This window comes from Falco peregrinus, chromosome 2, assembly GCF_023634155.1.
Source record: "Falco peregrinus isolate bFalPer1 chromosome 2, bFalPer1.pri, whole genome shotgun sequence".
NCBI lineage: Eukaryota > Metazoa > Chordata > Aves > Falconiformes > Falconidae > Falco > Falco peregrinus.
Window position 1 is genome coordinate 96,035,597 of NC_073722.1, and position 19,629 is coordinate 96,055,225.

Genomic DNA, 19,629 nt, shown 5'->3' on the forward strand with positions numbered 1-19,629 from the left:
GAATAAGAATTGAATGGGGAAAAGAAAGACTCTTGACTGCATTATAAACACGCTGAGGGGAGTAGCACAGTCACGATTAAGTAATATCTGTTCTTAGCAGTGACATTTTTCAGAATTGATGCTGGGTTTATGAACACTGGGGAACAAAAAACTAGTGGAAAATGTTGGCGAAAGCTCCTTTGTGCTTGTTTTAAGTGGTATGGGATGGGGAGCCTCATTTAAAATGTGTCCTTGCATTTAACCTGTCTCCAGTCGCTGTTTACTTTGTAGAAACAGATGGTGCTGGCAGAAGGGGGAAAAAAATGGATTCAGTTGGAGAGGTCTAATGGTGCAAAGTCCCAGCCTTGTTGTCACATGTGGCCTTGAGCAGAGTGGCTGAGGAGACCAAAGAGCACTAAACAAAAGTCCCAGCCCGGCTGAAATGTTTTTATTGTGTATGTTCTCCCGTAGGCCCTGCATATAACTTACCTGCTCTGGTTTTATGGGTGAATAAATGAAGATCGCAGCTAACGGTATCTGATATGCCGCTGTTGACTTCTAGCAATGAGATCCTCATTTTGGAAGAAAAAATAATTTTGGATGTAGTGTGGGATTTCAAGACAGATGGGATTGCACTTTGTGGGTGTAAACCTTTTGTGGGTGAACCTTGGGGCCGGGGGTGCCAGTCCTTTCACCTTGGGACAACATAAAAGCTGAACATCGTTGGTGTAAGTGCTCGGAGATACCTTGCCAGGAAGCGCTAGATTAAGCCGTGGCACTGTTAGCAACCAGAAAGCAAAACCAGACCTAAACCTGGCTCCTCTGGAGCCCAGCCGGGTAAGGCAGGAAGAGAATGTCAAGATTTCAGAAAACACTAAGATGTGGTTGAAACAAGGGTCGTCCAGTGCTAGTTTATGCATCCCGTTAATCAGCGTTGCAAGGCGGCTGTTGGCAGGTAAGTGCTTTGATTTTAAAATAGTATTTAAAATAAATAATAATTTAAAAAGTAGATTTTAAGAAGTCTCCTAACAGTGAAGAGTAATCCAGCGAGGTGGGAATGCTGGTTTTGGTGGCTCGCCCCCGCTCAGCTATGTTTTATCAGCGCTGAGGAGTTCAATCCATAAAACATTTGGAGCACCTATGATTTCACCAGAGGTGCATAAAACCTGATTTCTAGAGTGGCTCTGAAGATCCTGGTCAGAATAGCAGCGTTTATCCATAAAGCTCCCACGGGAGCGTGGCTCTGCTCCGGGGAGTTGTACAAATGGGTATGTGGTGCCCACAAGTGCATCTTCACGCAAACTGAGGAGGAGGGTTTGTGCCGGCGTGGCGTTCGCGTGGGCTCAAGGTTGAAGCTGTTGCTCCGTGTGGAGTCGATCAGAAAACTGCAGGTGAGCTCAACGTGGGGATGGTGGTGGATGGGGATGTGCTCAATGTGACAAACTGAACGAGGAGCACAGACAAAGCAAGAGAGATGGTCCCCAAAGGCTGATGCCGGGCGGGGAGGTAAAGGCCGTGTCTGAGTGGGAGTGTTGCCTCTGTCCCCGCACTGCAGAGCTGCGGCTCGGTGGCGGTGATGGCCCAGTGATGGCCGCGGTGGCCCAGTGGTGGCTGCAGTGCCATTTCCAACCAACGGGTTTCTGAACCCCCCTTTAGGCGATGGTTTCAAAGGTGTCGGGCAACCAGCTGGAGCCGATGCAGGTCACCCAGTTTGGCCCCAGTTGACCCCACTCCGGAAATTGTGGGTGTGTACGAGGGCAGGGGGCCGAGCCCCAGCGGGGGGATGCTGCGGGCTGTGTCCCTCAGAGGGTGGGATGCGGGGGATGCTGCGGGTTGTGTCCCTCGGGGTTTGGGGGGGGGCAGGATGTGGGGTCCCACAGTGGGACCCCCCGGGCAGGGGCGTTGCAGCCCGCGGCTGCGCTACGGGTCGAGGTGGGGCAGCGCAGCCCGCCGGAGGGGGAGGGAAAATGCACACGAAAAATTGGTGTATATATATATAAATTATATATAAAAATTAAAAAAAAAACCCACCCGAAAGAAGGGCTTATGGGGAGGTGGGCGGGAGGATGCTGCTGCCCGGGGGGAAACCTCCCCTTCCCTGGGGCGGAGCGGGGCCTCCCTCCCTCCCTCCTCCTTCCCTCCTCCCTCCCTCCTTCCCTCCCTGCCCCCCCCCCTCCCTCGCTGCCGCCGCCGGAGCGGAACCGAAAGCGAAGGCGGCGCCGTGCGGCCGCGGGTGGCCCAGCGCGCCGGGGGCTGCGGGGGCTGCGGGTTCCCCCCCCCTCCCGCCGGCGGAGCGGCGCGTCCCGCCAGGTCGGTGCCGCGGGGGCGGACGGGGGGGCCCGGCCGGGGGCAGCTCCCGCGGCTGCGGAGACAAAGCCGCGCCCGGAGGGACCGGCCGGCGGCGGGCGTGGGCGGCGGGGCCGGGGATGCCCTGGAGCAGGTACCGGCGCCTCCTCAAACGGGGCTTTCCCGGCGGGCTGGCCGCCGGCCCGGGAAGGGATTTGGGCGGGGAGGGGTAGGATCGGGGCTGGTGGTTCCCCAGCCCGCTGCGGGGAGCTGCGCGGAGGCCGGCCGGGCCCGGCAGGAATCCCTCCATCCATCCATCCCTCCATCCATCCATCCCTCCATCCCTGCGGCCGCCCGCGCGCGCCGGTGGTACCCGGCGGGCTGGCAGCATCGCAGGCGCGGGGGGGGACACAGGCTAGTGGCCGGCCCCGCCACACCGGGTGTCCCGCAGACCCCACGGGGCTCCTGCCCGGGGAGGGGAGGGCTCGGAGCTGGGGGACTGGGGTGAGTTAGGCCGTGGGGCTGGGAAAAGGAGGGGAGCTTTAAGGTCAAGAGGCAAGAGAGAGGCCAGAAGATGGAGGGGATGGAGCTGGTGGAGTGATGGTGTACAGGGGACAGGTCCCGTTAGGAAAAGCCACATGCTGGGTCGCTGCGAGGGACCCAGCGTGGTTAGGAGGTGGGACGCGGCCACCACGTGCATGACACGGAGGAGCACTGTGAAGGTGACGGTAAAGACCAAAAGCAGGTGCAGGCTGATCGTAGGAAGCGGGTGCAATGGAGCCGTGGGCTGACCAAGCGGCTGTGCAGTGTGACAGGAGAAGAAACCATCCCTGGGGACAGGAGCAGGTTGTCCTTAGGGCCTTAGGACCATGCTGGGGAGGGGACTGGACGTGCGGTGGCTGTGGGCACTGGAGCTGCCTTCAGGGCCCCTGACTGGAGTGGCAGCCCTTCTGGGGGAAGGAGCCCTGACCCTCTCCATGAGCACTTTGTTTTGGGAAAAACAGCCACTAAAACCTGAGAGCCCATCCCTGAGAGCGCTGCAAGGGGGGGCTGAGCCACCAGTGCTGTTCTGAGGAAGGCGCAGTTATCAGATCGCGGAGGTAATTTGGGAGGAGGTTTTGCTTTCAACTCAGCCCTAATGTCTTTTAAGTGGTGTTCACAAAGCACAGAACCACTCTCGTTTCCACTTTCATGGGCATCACAGGCTGGAGCCGATTCCTGGAGAGCCAGGAGCCACTTGCCAGCGCTGGACAAGGTGATGGTGGTGCCCTGAGCTCATCCCGGCCTGTGCTCAATGCTGTGCCCGGAGCTTACACTCCCTTTGGGATGCTCATTATATGTTACTTTAAGCAGTATTAGGTAGTATCATCAAGATTATAAAAAATCTTGGTAAAAATGTTTTTTCACTCCTATTGAAACCTCCCACAGGGTATCTCATGCTGTTACAATGCTATCAGCCCAGCTTTCCATTTTTTCCCCACTTCTTTCCAATCCCTGTGTTGGATGGGCCAGGCAGCGCAGGAGGCTCTTCCATTCACCCTGGGGGCAATGGGAAGCTTTGCTGCTCGGGCACAGGGACCCAGCACAGATGGGGGCTGGGTGCCAGTTTCCAGTATCTCGTTATTTTGGGCGTCCTCTGACTTCTAGAGAAGCTGCTGAGAGATTTTTTTCCATTAAAAGTCAGGCGGGGATGCATATGGTCTTTGTATATTACAGTGACTAATATATTTCTGGCAAGGTCTGTGCTTGCCCGTAGGAAGGGAAACTGTGATCGATGCCCCCGTTGCTGCAGATGACACCGCTCTTGGCACTGGTGCTTCCACTGCTGACCGTGACCAGGGAAAGCAAAATAGCCACTGGACTCTGCCCAGCACGAGCCGATAACAGCCCCCCTGCACTGGCCCAGTTAACTTTTAACCACAGACCATCGGTGGCAGTGGGGGGAGGATCCTCTGCAAGTAAAATCAGCCTTGCACCTGCGTAGAGAAAGAGCTCCAGGGAGGGAAGGACAGGCCAATGTGTCTGCACCCTCTGATTTAAATCTGAGCAGCCAGTGCTGGCTGTGAGGTTTCATCCTCTGCACCCTCTGAAATCAGTCGGTGCATTCCCAGCCAGAGGTGGCCGCATCCCAGCAGGGACCAGGCAGGGACCACACGCCCACAGCAGAGCTGGTGCAAAAGGAGGGGGCTGTAAAAATCACTTCACCCTCGCGGGGGCTGATTTCACTCCCATTCGTTTTTGCTAAGCCACGTGGACACTGAGAGAGAGAGCCACTGCCAGGGTTTCACAGACCTCTTTTCATTTTAATATCCTTCTCCTTGCTGAATTAGATGCGAGACTGATTGCTTCGATAATCCTGCCACAGCCGCTATGGGTTATATATGGATTGCAGCCAAAAGCCGTGCCGATAAATCATTCCTATACACTAGGCTGTTATATTTCCTGAGGATTTTGTGGGCATGTGCTGCTCGCTTTTACATAAGGATCTGCTAGAGCTCACACCAGAATGCGCCAGTTTTCCCTGGGCAAGGACCTGGGTGGGTTGGTGAAACCAAAGCCCCTGGGCTGTATTTTCATTCTTTGGGTTTATTTCCCACATTCTAGCTATTTTAGTTTTTCCTCTGGCTGGGAATACAGCTGTTCTCCTCCTCTCAGCCTCCCCGTGTGCTTATTAAGGAGAACTGGCTGCATTATCGTTAGCAGTTATCCCACATCCCTCGGGGCGGTGTTCAACAGTGGGATCCCACTTTTGGGTTTCTCTTGGGGAAGGTACCATCTTGGCTGGCCAAACCCCATGCCCAGCGCCTTTGCACACACACACAAAGAGAAAAAACCCTTCGATTTTTCACCCCAGCTGATGTCACGAAGGTGCTTGGATGACTTTTAGCCTGTTTACAGAGCTCGGGGAAGCTTGTTTGAATTAATCAGCCTTGATATGTTTATCCTGGTCAAGCCAATTAACTCCCACTGGCCAGGGCATGCTCGGCTCTGAAGTGTGGCCGAGACTTTGTAACTCGATGTTGCTCTAGCCCAGCAAAGATTGGTGTGAACCCTCGGAAATTCAGACGCAGGTGATGCTCTGAGGGCAGGATGGGATGCCTGGCTGTGCTGTGCCACCGCTGGGGACCGGTGCTACAGCCGGTGATGATGCTGGGGTGGCTTCATCCCGGGGCCGCGCTGATGAGCTGCCTTTTTTGGTGTGGCTGCGGTGCACGGTGAGGGTAGAGGGCACGGTGTTCGGCATCGGCTCCGGCTTTGGGGGACAGCTATTTATACGTGCCCACTGGCAGGGCGCCCAAAGCAAGCCAGGCAAACAGCAACTGGCCTCAAAATGTATCCCTGCGGGTTCAGGATGAATTGGGGCGGGGGGGCTGCCTGTTTATTTTAATCCATTGGGGAGTGCATTAAAACACGCCAGTGTAGCCGCCAGCAGCACCGGGACTGGGGGGGCGGGAGAGAATTTTGCAGCCACGATGCCTGAGATGCCCCTGCTTGGCTTGGCTGGCAGCTCCTGGCTCTCTTGCCCAGCAAAGCCCCAGCCAGGAGCAGATCCAGCCCCACGAAACGCAGCGTTTCTGAAATAGTTTGTCCTTGTTGCTGTTCGTCGGCTTATTTATAGCCTTCCCATCCCCTGCCTTTTTCTGCGCCTTGAAGCAGCAAGCGGCACCAGGTCGGCTTTAGCTCCGGGCTGATCCCGCTCAGGCAAAAAAGCTCCGGTTTATAGATTGGTGTTGAAAACAGCAATTAGGCCATTGTGAAGCCTGGAGAAAGGGGGAGATGATTTGATTTCTGTACTTGACCCATAATTTCTGCTGGGCTGATTCAGAGTGGTTGTGCTGCGGGGGCATCGCAGAAACTTCAGTGGAGCTGAGTGGAGCTAATTTTATCCGGCCGCCTCGCTGAGGTGTGGGAACCAGGCAGAAAAATGCCTCAAACCTTGCTCCTGCTTCTGGGCTGTTTGTTTCGGGATATTTTTTTGCGCTTGTTTCTGCAGCAACTCATTAACGTAGAAATTAAAACCAGCACCGGTGTCGCAGCAGGGAAGAGCGATGGTTTATAACCAACCAGCCATCGAACTGCCCTGGCTGCTGCAGAGCACCTGTCACATGTGAATTAACACTGTTTTCTCCCCTTTTAAAGTTATTATTTAATGATGTGATTTTTTTAAAGAATTCTTTGTTGCTAACAAAATTGTTTTCTTATTTATCTCGCGGTTCAGGAACCCTATTTTTGCACAGAAGGCTGTAGGGAACCTGGGGCGAGGAAGAGAAATTGCTGGCAATGACGGGCTGCAGGAGGAGGCGGTGAGCCAGGGGGGCTGATCCTGCACCCCATGCTTGGTAAGTGGGTCTCCGTGCCCCTGAGCTGCTTCATTTGGGGGGGTGGGGGGTGGCAGAGATGTGCCCGCTCCGACTGCAGGACTGAGCAGTAAAGCAGGGAACTGAGCTGTATTTTTGCTGGTAGAGTGCAGGGCCGGATCCTGCCCCTGTAAAATGCCCCTTTTGGGGGTGTTTCTGTAGTGGAGGTGCTGGGGTGGTTATTCCCTGGAGGCATTTAAATAAAGGGCGTGGAAGGAGCAGTGGTGGTGGCCTTGGGGCTGAGGCTGGCCCCTGCCAGGGGTCTGCCCCACGGCAGGGTGGGTGCACATCCCGGTGCCATCCTGTGCCACCGCCTTTGGCTTTACCATCCCCTATGGGACGAATAAATTAATCTGCAGAGTAATGACCAGCGGGAGGACATCTGGCTTGCCGAGGGAGCCTGGCTGAGCTGCTCTGTGTTTGCAGGCATGCCCCCCCATCACAGCATGGCCGGGATGAGGCCGTCGGTCGCACCATGCCATCATGCGTCCCCAGCAGCTTGCCCACCCCACGGCCCCTCTGCCGTGATGGAGGCTGCGGCCACCGAGCCCCTGGGGTGCTGCAGGACCCCCCGCCGCTGAGCCCCTGCCGCCCCAGCATGGCCTCACTCATTGTGGTGACCGAGTACGACGCGACAGGGAGTGCGAGCGAGGAGGAGATGAACGCGCCCGGTGGCGAGGGTTTCGGGGATGGCCGGGAGCCGAGGGCAAAGCTGCACCTCTCTGGCCGAAAGCTGTCCCTGCAGGAGCGGTCGCAGCCTGCCCACTCACCCGGGGCTGGCGATGGCACCAACGAACGCTTCATCTACCCGTCCCTCCCTTACTCGCCGGTGACGTCCCCGCATTCCTCCCCGCGCCTGCCGCGGCGGCCGACGGTGGAGTCAAACCGCGTGTCCATCACGGGGCTGCAGGTGAGGGGGATGAACACCGCTCCCGCAGTCCTCCTGCCCCCGTCCTCCTGGTTTCACCCTCTCCGTGGCATTGCTTCTTGCTTGTTTTTTTGGGATAAAACCCCACAGAGGTGGTGAGATATCCTGGTCCATCCTGGGCTGGGGGCACAGCCCTCGAGGAGGGGGACCCTGCAGCTCACCGCATTTCATGCCTTTTGCAGATGCCACCAGCTCTCATGGCTGTGTTTCTTGGGGACCTGGCGGCATACCATGATTTTCCTTTTCTTCCCTCCCAAATAAAAAAAGAGAGAAACCTGCTGAGATCTAAAGAGAAAACGGCCCTGCCTGCCCCCAGCCTGCCAGCAAACAGGCAACAAGTGGCTGCTTTGCCCATTAAAAATAAAAATAGTCAATGCCAGGTCACCGGTGTTAAACTCCCCGGGGCTCTCTTGGCCGCTGATCCCCACTGCTGCCTGCCTGCCATGCAATCTTGTTCCACGTGAGCAGACAATATTGCCTGCCCAGCCGTTAACATTTGTAATTAGCCATCTATAAACACGCCGACGCGTGGCCGGGCGGCTGGCGTTTATGGCTCATGGCTCAAAGCTGTCCAGCCCCGAGCGAGCGCCCGGGCAGAGCGGAGTAGGGGGTGAGTTTGCAGAGAAAGTTTTGCTGGAGATGTAAGAGGAGAGCAAACACTAGTGGTTTCGTGGCTCTTCTCCGACCGCCCCTCTCTCCCCGCAGGACTGTGTGCAGCTCAACCAGTACAAGCTGAAGGATGAGATTGGGAAGGTGAGCGTTGGCCGGGTTTGGGGTGGGATGGGGCGACTGAGGGTAGCAGGGCAGTGGGCTCACTTTTGCTTTCCAGCTGGTGAGGCGGCACATTCAGCCACTTGCCACAGCAACTTGGCCAGCTCCTCGCTGCGACGCCAGTCTCTTCTAGGTGGTGCTGATTGAACTGAATTTTTTTTAATTATCATTAATTTTCACCATTCCCCCTCCCTCCCATGAAATGGGGCATTTGAAGCCTTTCTTTGCCAGCAGTGTGATGCCAGACTGTATGCCCCGCTCCTCCCAGCATCGCCCACCAGCTCGGGGATCCGGGTGGGGCTGGGTTTGGGAACAAGCCCGGTTTGGTGCTCTGGGGGTTTTTTTGGGCTGTCCCTAACTGGTCCCCCATGGCTGTGCCCCTCTATAGGGCTCCTATGGGGTGGTGAAGCTGGCCTACAACGAAGACGATAACACCTACTATGTGAGTAGCACTCGGCCTCGGAGCTCACAGTGGAGGGGGTGGGATGGGGATGGATCCCCTCTGCTGACTCCCTGCCCAGCTCCCTGCTGGCCCCATTCTGCTGGCCCCATTTTATCCTTGATTTGCCCCAAATCCCACATTTTTTCCCCTCTTTCAGGCAATGAAGGTTCTTTCAAAAAAGAAGCTGATGAGACAGGCAGGCTTCCCCCGTAAGTGGCACCAAAGCTTTAGGGTGGGGGATGCTTTGGGGACCACGGGGGCTCATTCCCGACTGGACACCCCGTCTTTCCCTTTCCCACAGGCCGCCCACCGCCCCGCGGGGCCAAAGCTGCCTCCGAGGGCTGCCTGCAGCCCAAGGGGCCCATCGAGCAGGTCTACCAGGAGATCGCCATCCTGAAGAAGCTGGACCACCCCAACGTGGTGAAGCTGGTGGAGGTGAGCACCAGGCAGCCCCTTTCCAAACACCAGCCCGAATGTGCAGGAGCCTGGATGCTGCTGGGATGGGTGGAGGGGAGCGACCACAGCAGGGCTGGGTTGGCCGTGGCAGGTTCTGCCTATGGGAGACTTGTGCTTTCCCTGGTTTAAAAGGTTTTTCATTCCCACCTCCCAAAAGAGGATTTTTTGGCTTCCTTGCCCAGAAAGGGAAATGCAGAAAAATGTTGTTTCCTTGGAAGAAACAAGTGCTCAGATGGGGTCTGGGGAGGAACTGGTGTTTCTGCGAGCTCTGCGGTACAGCCGCTCTGCCCTCCGCCCACTGCCTGCATGAAACGGTCCAAAAATCAAGAACTAAGGATGTGCAGGCTGGAGTTTATTTGGATCATGAGTCAGATGATGCTTCCTGTGTGTTTTAAATATTTACTTCCTTGAAGTACAGCTATATCTCTGTCCTCTTTTTTCCCCCACCCCTTGTGGGTAGAAGCTTGGAGATTCGCAGACCTCGCTGGTGGTGCAGATGGTGCAGGACTGAGACAGCTGCTATATAAAAAATCATAGAATCATTTAGGTTGGAAAAGATCTTTCACGATGTTTAATTTGCAAGGGGTTTTGGTGCTGTTTAACTGCCTTTCTCCTTTCGGCAGGTCCTGGATGACCCCAGCGAGGACCACCTGTACATGGGTAACTGCCCACTGCTCTGTGGCGCTCATGGGGTGTCAGCAGGATGGGAGTTTGCTGGGGAAAAGGGTTCCCCCCATGTTTTGGGGTGTCTGTGTGTGGGGTTGAGTCTCTGCTCTGGAACAGGTGTGGCCTGCATGTGCTGGAGGAGCAAATCCCTTCTAATGGTCGGAGCAAGTGGGATCCATTCCAGGTTCAGAGAGGAGACAGGAGTGCTTTATAGCACTTTATAGGCTTTAATTCAACATCAGCACATGCTTTGCCATGAAAGGCACCAGCATTTATGTTCTCAGCTTTGAAGCCAGGCTGCTAGAAAGTAGCTTTATTTCTTTGGCTTTGAGAACAAGGCACATGTTAATTATCCATGGTATGGATGAGCCGCTTCCCAACCTGGCTTGCAGACGGCAGTGGCTTGCTTGATGTAAATACACACACTTTTGGAGGAGGCATTTCTCTTGCATCGTTTATGTTCAGCCTGTACTAGAGAAGGAGTGTGCGATACCGTCATGGCCAAGCACGGAGTGGGGGCTTGGCTATGGTTTCACAGGCAAACTGAGGGGTTTGGGGTGCCGGGGAGGGGGGGCACTTCATGATGCTGAAGCTGCAGCACTGAGAAGGTAGTTGGTACCATCCCCTTAACTAAAAATGGGAGCAACCAAAATGCAATGTGCCTTGCATAAGATGGCATCTCCTTTTTTAAAAACTATATTATTTTTAGAATGTTTGTCATTAAAATAATGGCTTTTGTGCTGAGACTGTGCTCGCAGGAGCTCCAACCTGTAAGTGATCTGTAATCACCTTCTCTTTTGTGTTTCAGTGTTTGAACTGGTGAAGCAAGGGTGAGTATTGAACTCCAGATCTAAACCTCCTAAAGCATGACCGTGAGATGGGTTTGTGGGTGGCACAGCTCGGCCACCTGAGGCGGGCACGGGACGCAGAGGCAATGAGGAGATTCATGGTGGGTCTCCCAGGGTTTGGGTAGCATCTACCCAACCTAGTGGCAGTTGTGTACACCCTGTATGTGCCTGCATTTGGGGTTGCATGCTGGTGCCAGCCAGTGCCAAAGCCTCTGGGACAGGTTTCGACACATCTGGATGGGGAACGAGGTCTGTTCTCTCTTGCCTTTGCAGCCCCGTGATGGAAATCCCAACGCTGAAACCTCTCAGTGAGGACCAGGCTCGGTTCTACTTCCAGGATCTGATCAAGGGCATTGAATACTGTAAGTATCTGTGCAAAAAAGTTGGGATTTCTCTCTTTGTTTTTTTTTTTTTTTTAAACACCTGGGGCTGGACTTTCTGCTGCTGTACAGTGCCATTTCTGGTGGCTCATGCTATTGCACAGAGGTTTTTGAAGCTGGGGCTGGTGGTGATGTTAGCAGAAAGGCTTAGAGCCATGCAGGGGCTTTGTGGCTCCTTTGCTGCAGACAGACGGCGCTGCTGAATCGCTGTTTTTTCCTTTGGCTGCAGTGCACTATCAAAAGATAATCCACCGGGATATTAAACCTTCCAACCTCCTTGTGGGGGAAGACGGGCACATCAAGATTGCTGACTTTGGAGTGAGCAATGAGTTCAAGGGAGCTGATGCCCTTTTAACCAACACAGTGGGTACCCCCGCCTTCATGGCCCCAGAGACACTCTCAGAAACCAGGAAAATCTTCTCTGGAAAGGTATTTAATAGCAACTTGAGGGTTTTCAGATGAATCTTCCTTGTACACAATGTCCATTGCAGATCTAACTATGCTTTCTTCGCTCTGCAGGCTTTGGATGTCTGGGCCATGGGGATCACACTGTACTGCTTCGTGTTTGGGCAGGTGATGAGATTGAATTTTTGGTGCTGTTGGTGGTTAGGGGGGGTTGGTGTGTGCCTCCACATGCCAGGAACGTGGTGGGATTTGCACCCTGCCCCCCTGTTTGAGCAGTTGGGTAATGCCAAGAGGAGATGGGGATGTGTGGGTGGAAATGGGAAACCTCTGCCTGTCCACAGAGCGGGTGCAGCCAGAACGTCCGTGTTTCTCTTTTTCCCTGGGGAAAAAATTCTGTCCCTGGCCAGATTTTTTTAAGAAAGGAGCTGTTGTAGTAATTTGGTCATTCTTAGTCAATTTTCTTTTCATTGTGTTTCAAAGAAGACGTTGATATAACAGGAAATCTTCTGGTATTTCCCTGTGATTGGGTCCTTGCCCTTTCAGACCCTGCGAGATCCCCATGCTGGACTGAAGCCCCATTGCCGCTTCTTAACAGAGGTTGTTGCTTTTCTCATTGCTCTTTTTCTTCACGGCAGTGCCCTTTTATGGATGAAAGGATCCTGAGTTTACACAATAAAATCAAGACCCAAACGCTGGAGTTCCCAGACCAGTAAGTACTCAATCCCCCCACCGAGCCCCCAGCCTTTATTTAAAAGCTCATTTGAGCCATTTCTCAAGCGCTGCCTGGGTGGGGCTGGATCTGCTTGGCTGTGGTTTTGCAAAACTCAGTCTCTGAGCCCTTCTGTTGGCCCTCTGCCCCAGAAAACTTCCTTTGTATTAAACATGAAGGCAACATCTCTTGGTTTGCAGCTGCCAGAGAAGGAGCATTTGAAATTGAAGAGTTGCTGCCTGTTGGCTTTTCGCCTGGGTGGAGCAGCCCTGTACACATGGCATCACACTTCGGATTGCCCAAGAAGGGGATATTTTGCTTCCCTGGGGAGATTGGGGAGGAAACCTGGATTTTGGGGTTTTTTTGGGTTGTGCACCTGGGTGCACAAGTACCCGGAGCTGCATCCTTGCCAGGGCTGGGGTCCAGCCTCAGCCCGCATGGGAAAGCCCACGGTGGCTGGCACTGGGGTGAGGAAAGTGGGCAGCATCCATCCCCTTCCCCATCTCATCTCCCCTCTCCTTTCCTCAGGCCAGAAGTTACAGACTTCTTGAAGGATTTGATTACACGGATGCTGGATAAAAATCCTGAATCTAGGATTTCGGTCCCAGAAATCAAGGTACTGACCCAACCCCCTGGTGTTGGCTGTGGATTCTCTTCTGTTGGGTTCTCCTTGCTCGGCTTTTTTTGGGAGTCAGTTTGATCGCGCCAGGCTAGGTCCTCCCCCTGTGCCCAGGGCCCCTGGGCAGGTAAGTCCCAGCTCCTTCCCCTGCTCCGGGACCTGCTCAGCTTTGGGACCTTTGGTGCCTACAAGAAGTCACAGGCAAAAGGAAATCCCCTGAGTACAGTATTTCCTCTGCTACCAGGAAAGTACTGTGCAACAGCCTTTCGCAGGAGATTTCTGGTCCTCCGCCCCTGTGGGAGCCTGGAAGGGGCGAGAAGCTGAGAAAATGGAGACTAAGGTAGGGGGAAAGGATTGCGGGGGAATTGCTGAACCGTTTTGTGCTCCTCCGGCAGCTGCCCAAGATGCCAGGTGTGTGGGCAAGGAGAAAGAGGAGTTTCTGCCTTCTGTCATGGATTAATCCAGGTCCCAGACTAGGGCTCGGTGGGTCTCCCCATCACTGCTGCTCATATGTATGGTCTGGAATAAATCACTCCTGCCTCTTGGTGCTGTCTCATCTGTAAGATGAGAATGAAAACAGGGCATCTTCCCTAAAACCCGGATGAGATGGCCAGTGCTGTAGGTCACCAAGATGATTGCTCAGCTGTGTAGATGGGGCCAGCACTGGCTCCGAGTGAGCCACACCATGGCATTTTCTGCTCCGGGCTGAGATGTTCCTGGCGGCGCCAGGGTGAGCTGGCTCGCTGGCAAGATGACATGTCTCTCCCCTGCTCCCTGGTACTTCAGGAGCACATAGGGGCCATAGCTTGGGCAAGGAGATGCGTTTGCCAGGCTTGTGTTGTTTGAGTTACGAAAAAGAGGAAATCGTTCCTGACAGGCTGTGTTATTAATTGAAGTTGCACCCTTGGGTCACCAAGAACGGAGCGGAGCTGCTGCCCACGGAGGATGAGAACTGCACCCTCGTTGAGGTGACGGAGGAGGAGGTGGAAAATTCGGTCAAGCACATCCCCAGCCTGGCCACCGTGGTGAGTACAGGGGAGGTGATGGTCTGTGGACACACACTGGGGTCCACGCTGCCTCCCGAGGCAGTCCTGAACAGCTGGAGGTTGCTGCTGAAGGGCAAAAGCATTGGGCAGGAGGGGAGCAAAGACGTTCCCTCTCTTGGAAACAATCACTGCAAGACTGGGTCTCAGCACCTCGCTGGAGGGGGAGTGCACCCCCCTGCAGCGTGGGGGGATATTTCAGAGTGGTCTCAAAGGGACCCACGAGCAGTCTCCACGCTTGAGCTGGCTGCCTAAATATCACTGTATTTGCTCAGGGCAAAAAAGCATTTAGTCCAGGACTTGCCTGCAGCCAGGAGTGGGTGTTCTGGCCAGGCACGAGGAGCTCCTGTCCTGCTCTGCCCATCTGGCCATAGGGGCTGCGGGAGCTTCCCAGGATGGAGATTTTATCTGGGCCACAGCGTGTGCCAGCCCCCACCTGGAGCTATTCTTGGTGAATTAATCTCATCTCTTTTCAAGCTCATATTTTTATTCTCTGCAACCCACTGCAGTGGTGAGAACCACAGTGTAACCCTGCCCTGTGGGTAAAGTGAAATCCTTTTGGGTTTTGAGCATGATGATTTATTTGCTAGCACTTACGCCAGGAGAAATAGCACACGATCATTTGCAGTTCCCTGGCATGGTGTTATCTGCCTGTGATTTTTTTGAAGTCCAGGTCTCCCTTTGAAGCCCCTTTTTGTGTCTCATGGCTGTGCCCACTTCTGGCCCCATTTCTAGAGCTCTCTCCCATTATCATACCCTGCAGAAGTCTCTTCAATTGTAGATACTTTAATATGCAAATGTGCCTTGCACTGCTCAGGCTAAAAGAGCAGATCTTGCTCTAAAGGGATCACCATTGATGAGGGGGTTTCCCCCTTCTTTTCAGAGGTGACTTGCTGCCATGCAGCAGAGAACGGCTCAGTGCTCCTGGCTCTGTTTGAAAATCCAGGTGTATTTAACACAGTTCAGGGCACATGAACTTTTACTGTCACTCTTGGTTCTTAAATAAGCCAACACCTCCAGGCAGATCTTGTATTTTCCCATTTGCATTTGTTCTTCAAAATTACCCTCCAGTGCCTGATCTTTGTGCATCCACCTGCAGGCATTAACACTCGAGTATGAGGTTCACGTGGCTTCAGCTCTCACGTAAAATGCCTTTCCCCACGGGACCTTGCTGCCATGGGCATTTCAGACATGTAAGGGCTCTCAGTGTGCCACGTGAGCAGATAAATGAGGCACAGAGGGATGAGAAGCGATATAAAATGATGCCGGAGGTCCCCAGAGCAGGATGTAGATGCCAAGGCAGGGTCAAGTGCTGCTCATGCTGTTCTCTGCTCCCATCAGCAAAATAAGTTGGGAGATGCTTGGAAAGAGCCCCAACACTTGCTCTGTACACAGCAGTCTCCAATTGCAGCTGATGCTGGGTAATATTGTATTTTGCAGCCAAAGCTAGACAAACGGCCAATTTTTCACCTTGGTTCTGGTAAATGTTATGGCAAAATTCTGCTTCCTTCTTTCCCTTCTCTTTTTCCATGAATTCTTCTGCCAGGTAATCATGAGGAACTGGGAATTTGCAGGTACTGGATGCAGTAATCAGTAAAACCTGCTTCTGGAGGGGAGAAAATCTTCCCAGGCTTGGTTTTGCTCTCCTTTCCAGCCTTTCGCACCTAGTGTGGCTCTCAGCTGCGTGTTGCACCGTGGGTTTCAGACAAGGATACAGCCCCTGTATGAAACACCTGGAGACTTGTAAACACACTTCCTTCTTCCCTTTTTTTTTTTTTTTAAGAAAAGAGAACTTTGACTTGTTTTCACTGGTTTTCTTAATTGCTTGGGCACGAGGGTTGGGTGTTCCTGTTGCTCCTGAATGAAAGAAAAGTGTCCCTGATGAATTCCCATTTGGTCTTGCAGATCTTGGTTAAAACCATGATCCGGAAGCGATCCTTTGGGAACCCGTTTGAGGGGAGCAGGAGGGAAGAGCGGTCGTTGTCTGCCCCCGGGAACCTGCTGCCGTAAGTGTCATCGCCTCACCTCAACCCAAAAGGATATTTGCAGCTTGTGTTAATGCTCTGGAAAATGCTGCAAAGCACAGGAGGATAATCTGAGGAGTTGGGCTTTGAATCTTTTTTGTGGGGCCACGATTGGGGTGTCCACACCCCCTCTGCCTGACCCATAACCACTTTATGGGATGATTTTTATGATGTGGCATATCCTGCTGCTCTGATGGGCTGAAAACCATCTTCTTACGGCAGTTCCAGCCTGTTACAGGGGTGCTGGGGGGAGGTGACATGTGCTCAGGGTCCCAAAGGTCTCGTGGCAGGGAAGGGGCAGATGTTGGTGTCTCGTCTGCTTTGCCTTTCTCTGAGTCCCTCAGCAACTGTTTTATTTCCTTTTAAAGCAGGAAACAAGGCAGTGAAGATAATATGAAATGCAACGACTTGCCCAACGTGGGAGAGGAGGAACTTCTTTCATGAACATCAACTTTATGGTTCTGTTGAGCAACTTGGTCTGGGGCACATAATAAAGTGTGCAGCTGAGGATGAGCGATGTTAACAAAGCCTCCACCAAACACAGCATGACATGGCACTATTTCAGTATAATGCTGGATGTAGAGCTTGCACAGCAGCATGTTATAAGACATCCAACTACTTGTCATAAGCATTGAACATCTCCGATTGCTTGGACTGCTGACTTCAAGTGGGAAAGGCACTGGCTGATAGCAGAGAGGTGAGCTATCGCGTTGAGCAGCAACAGTGCTTTGCAAAAAAAACCAAAAAAGCAAAACCAAACCATCAAACAAAAATGCATTTGGATCTGCTTTGACCTGGGTTTAATGTCAGATAATTTCTGGGGACTAGCGCCAGCGCCCCAGGGGTGTTGTACGCCCATTGCATAGGTGGTGGGCACACACAGAATGGTGAAGCTTCTGCAAAGTGGCATATGTGACAGTAAAACTACACATGCACACTTTGAGAGTTCACGACCTACCAGAAGTAATGTTGCATCTATTTCTCATAGTTCTGGTTTGTTTTTAATTGATGCCTTTTTAACCGCATGGGAACAAGGCAAAAACTCACCTTCTCAGCTTTTTAAAGAATGCCTACCTTTGTGAGCCAAGTTGTATTATACAGCATCTTCGGGGTGTTCAGAAAGGGAGGTTAATTACCTCCTAAGGTAATTAACACCTTTCCTAAGGTGTGACTAGGACTTGGTAAGTTGAGTATTCAGTGTATGAAAGGAAAAGGTATTTAAGGGCTTAAGTTCAGTTTGAACTATTTTTGCTGCAGACATACGAGTGAAAGGTGGTGTTTAGCTGAATGTTTGTTTTGAACAGCAGAGGAAGCACTAACAGCAGTTTGTTTATAAATCTTTTACTTGATCTAGGTAGATATCTTATTAAATATAAAATTCAGGGTAAAATCCTTCACTTCCATGTACATTACATGGTTTACTACAATTAAAAATAATACAACTTACGCTATTTTTTAAGTATAGACTTAGGGCTTGCTTAGAATTTAAGATCTTAATGAAATACTTAGATTAGCTAGTAATTTTCAAAGGAACTTTTGTTTTCCAAACTCTTAATCTGGATTTTGGGGCCAATGCTATGTATTTTTTGCAAGTTCGTTACCAGTAATTTGTGAATGCCTGTGGATCAGAGGCTTGTTAGTAAATTAAGTGTATACCTAATTCATGGATTGTTTCTTATGAAGAGCTCTTTCACCTTCAGTCAGATTACTCTGATTATTTTGTGGTGCTTGTAAAAAATAATAATCTATCGTGTGGTGGGAGAGACTCTGGTGTCCCTTTCCCAAGTTTGCTGTGCTCCGACAAAGCTGGAGAACAGCAGGCTGTGGGTGAGCTGGAGAAGAGTCAGGGTTTGCGTGAGGAAAGGCGTCACGGTAAGTACAGCTGTTTTGTGGATGGAGCCTGGGGCTGGGAGGGAGAAGGTCTGACCTCTTCTCAGCCTGATTTGTTGTGTGACCTTGAGCGAGGCATTTTAAATGATGGTGTACCCAAAAGAGGGGGAGGATTCGAATGTCCCAAGTGTGTAAGGGACTGCCAAGGCCTAATTCTTTGCCCTGAGGAAGAAGGTGGCACTGGGAGAGACCCAAGTGTTGTGATTAATGGTAAGATCTCTGCCTGCTAACCCTGGACCGTCCTCCTGTCCTTGATCTCGGGCAGCAGAAGCAGCACGCCGAGGTCCTTGGCCCTGCTGCAGTCAGACCTGGCCTGGTAATTCCTGTTTAGGACAGGTCTTTGTTAAAGCCAGGACAGTGTTAGCAAGTGTGCAGGTGCCTACGCAAACTGTCCCTTACATCTTTTGATCATTTGAAGCAATGCCTCCCCTAAATTGCAATTTATTACCAGAACATTGTTCTGGTGGCCTCTTTCCAAAGCCAGTGATGAAGGCTGCTGGTTTAGGAGCAGTACTATGGAGTTTGGAGCCATAAGACACGCACTGTTTCCCTCCTGTTTTAACCCGAGGCTATGCCAAAGCCCTGCAGCTTCAGCTGTGGGGAAACCAAACAGGTGATGGGTGCCAGCACTACTACAGCTGCCTGCTCCTCCTTTCCTAAACTTTTCATTGTGGAAATGAGTGAGAGTGGGCAGCTTGGTTCTCCTACCCTGTAAATGGACTTGTTCTGGAAAAAAAAAAAAGAAAAAGAAAAAGAAAAAAATTGCAAACCATAGGGGATCTGATTATTTGTAGCTGGTGCATAGTAATGTGTGTGGTGTGTTTTTGTTAAAGGTGAGTTGTAGAGATGCTCTGTGCTGCATATCTCTGGTTTGTGATTTGTCAGGTGCCTAGCGAGGCAGTTTACATTTACCAAACAGGCTGGCCAGGTGCAATGCAGCTTCTAACCAGCATAAGCTGTACCAGTTCCTCAGCGCCCAGTCACAGTCACTGGGCCTCAGCTATTATCATAGATCAGTGTCTCGGCTACCACGGGCTTGGTTCGTAAGGATCCTAAAGCTCAGCACTTCCCTAAGGCGCCCTCCGGCATGTTTGTCTCAGTGCCAGCTCCAGCAGGGCTGCAGCCAAACGCACATTTCTGAAGGAAATTTGATGTAGGTTGTTCTTGTTGATTAGTTCTGTTGAAAGTATGAAGTGTGGCTGTGTCAGGAAGATCTAGCTAAATGCATGACCTGTTAGAGAAGCTGTACTGTATATAAAAACCCGCTCAGTTCCCTAGCTGCTGTTCCTTAGTAGTAATGCTAGCTTTTTTCTTATAGTGAAGTAAACATTTTGCTTGTGCCTTGGAACTGGGCTATAGCTTGATTTCCCCAACTCCCTTCCTTTCAAGCAAGCCCAGTGCTGACGGTAGGCTTAACACTGGGTACTAAGCCTTTTTGGCTCTGAAAGCACACAGGAAAGTGCTAAGGGGAAACCAGGCCTCTTGTCCGAGTAGTTTTTCTTGGTGGTCCCCTCTTACCTATCAGGCAATTAATTGATCTGTTTCTTTTCTAAGGTCCTGAACTATTGCTGATTTTTATACTGTTTGTTTAACGACCAAGGCTTGTGTTTCATCCCTACCCCTTTATTATGCATTTAACTTTATCAGGTGTACCAAGTTTAAATACTGTGTATTTACCACTTTTAAACTATATTACCTAAGAAGAAAGGGGAAAAAAACCCCAAACAACTAAGTGTTTTTCCACACAGCTGTTCAAGCTTCTCTGTACAAGTTGAAATAAATGACATGCAACCAAACCCAGAGTTAGTTGATCAAGTGGAACCAT

General features: G+C 52.1%; 1 protein-coding gene across 8 annotated transcripts; it reads left to right on the top strand.

Annotated features, from left to right (window-relative positions):
- Positions 1-436: 436 nt before the first annotated feature.
- CAMKK2 (calcium/calmodulin dependent protein kinase kinase 2) lies at positions 437-19,600 on the top strand. 8 transcript variants are annotated; one of them, XM_055796135.1, is made up of 18 exons: positions 437-934; positions 6,485-6,605; positions 7,050-7,533; positions 8,257-8,304; positions 8,711-8,764; positions 8,922-8,973; positions 9,066-9,199; positions 9,844-9,880; positions 10,695-10,716; positions 11,008-11,096; positions 11,344-11,543; positions 11,634-11,687; positions 12,155-12,228; positions 12,757-12,844; positions 13,092-13,187; positions 13,744-13,872; positions 15,796-15,896; positions 16,283-19,600. In XM_055796135.1, the coding sequence occupies exons 3-18, from the start codon at positions 7,099-7,101 to the stop codon at positions 16,356-16,358; spliced, it is 1,689 nt and encodes a 562-aa protein (XP_055652110.1). In that variant the 5' UTR covers positions 437-934; positions 6,485-6,605; positions 7,050-7,098; the 3' UTR covers positions 16,359-19,600. The 8 variants fall into 8 exon arrangements, with proteins under 8 accessions (XP_055652110.1, XP_055652112.1, XP_055652111.1 ...); XM_055796137.1 differs by lacking the exon at positions 437-934 and adding an exon at positions 1,347-1,370; XM_055796136.1 differs by lacking the exon at positions 437-934 and adding an exon at positions 1,701-1,724.
- The last annotated feature ends 29 nt before the right edge of the window (positions 19,601-19,629 follow it).

Excerpts from the sequence above, each read along its gene's own strand:
- CAMKK2 (XM_055796135.1), top strand. The coding sequence starts at position 7,099 with ATGCCATCATGCGTCCCCAGCAGCTTGCCCACCCCACGGCCCCTCTGC. Across the intron at positions 8,765-8,921 it reads AAGACGATAACACCTACTAT|GCAATGAAGGTTCTTTCAAA; the intron begins GTGAGTAGCACT and ends CCCCTCTTTCAG. Across the intron at positions 8,974-9,065 it reads GAGACAGGCAGGCTTCCCCC|GCCGCCCACCGCCCCGCGGG; the intron begins GTAAGTGGCACC and ends CCTTTCCCACAG.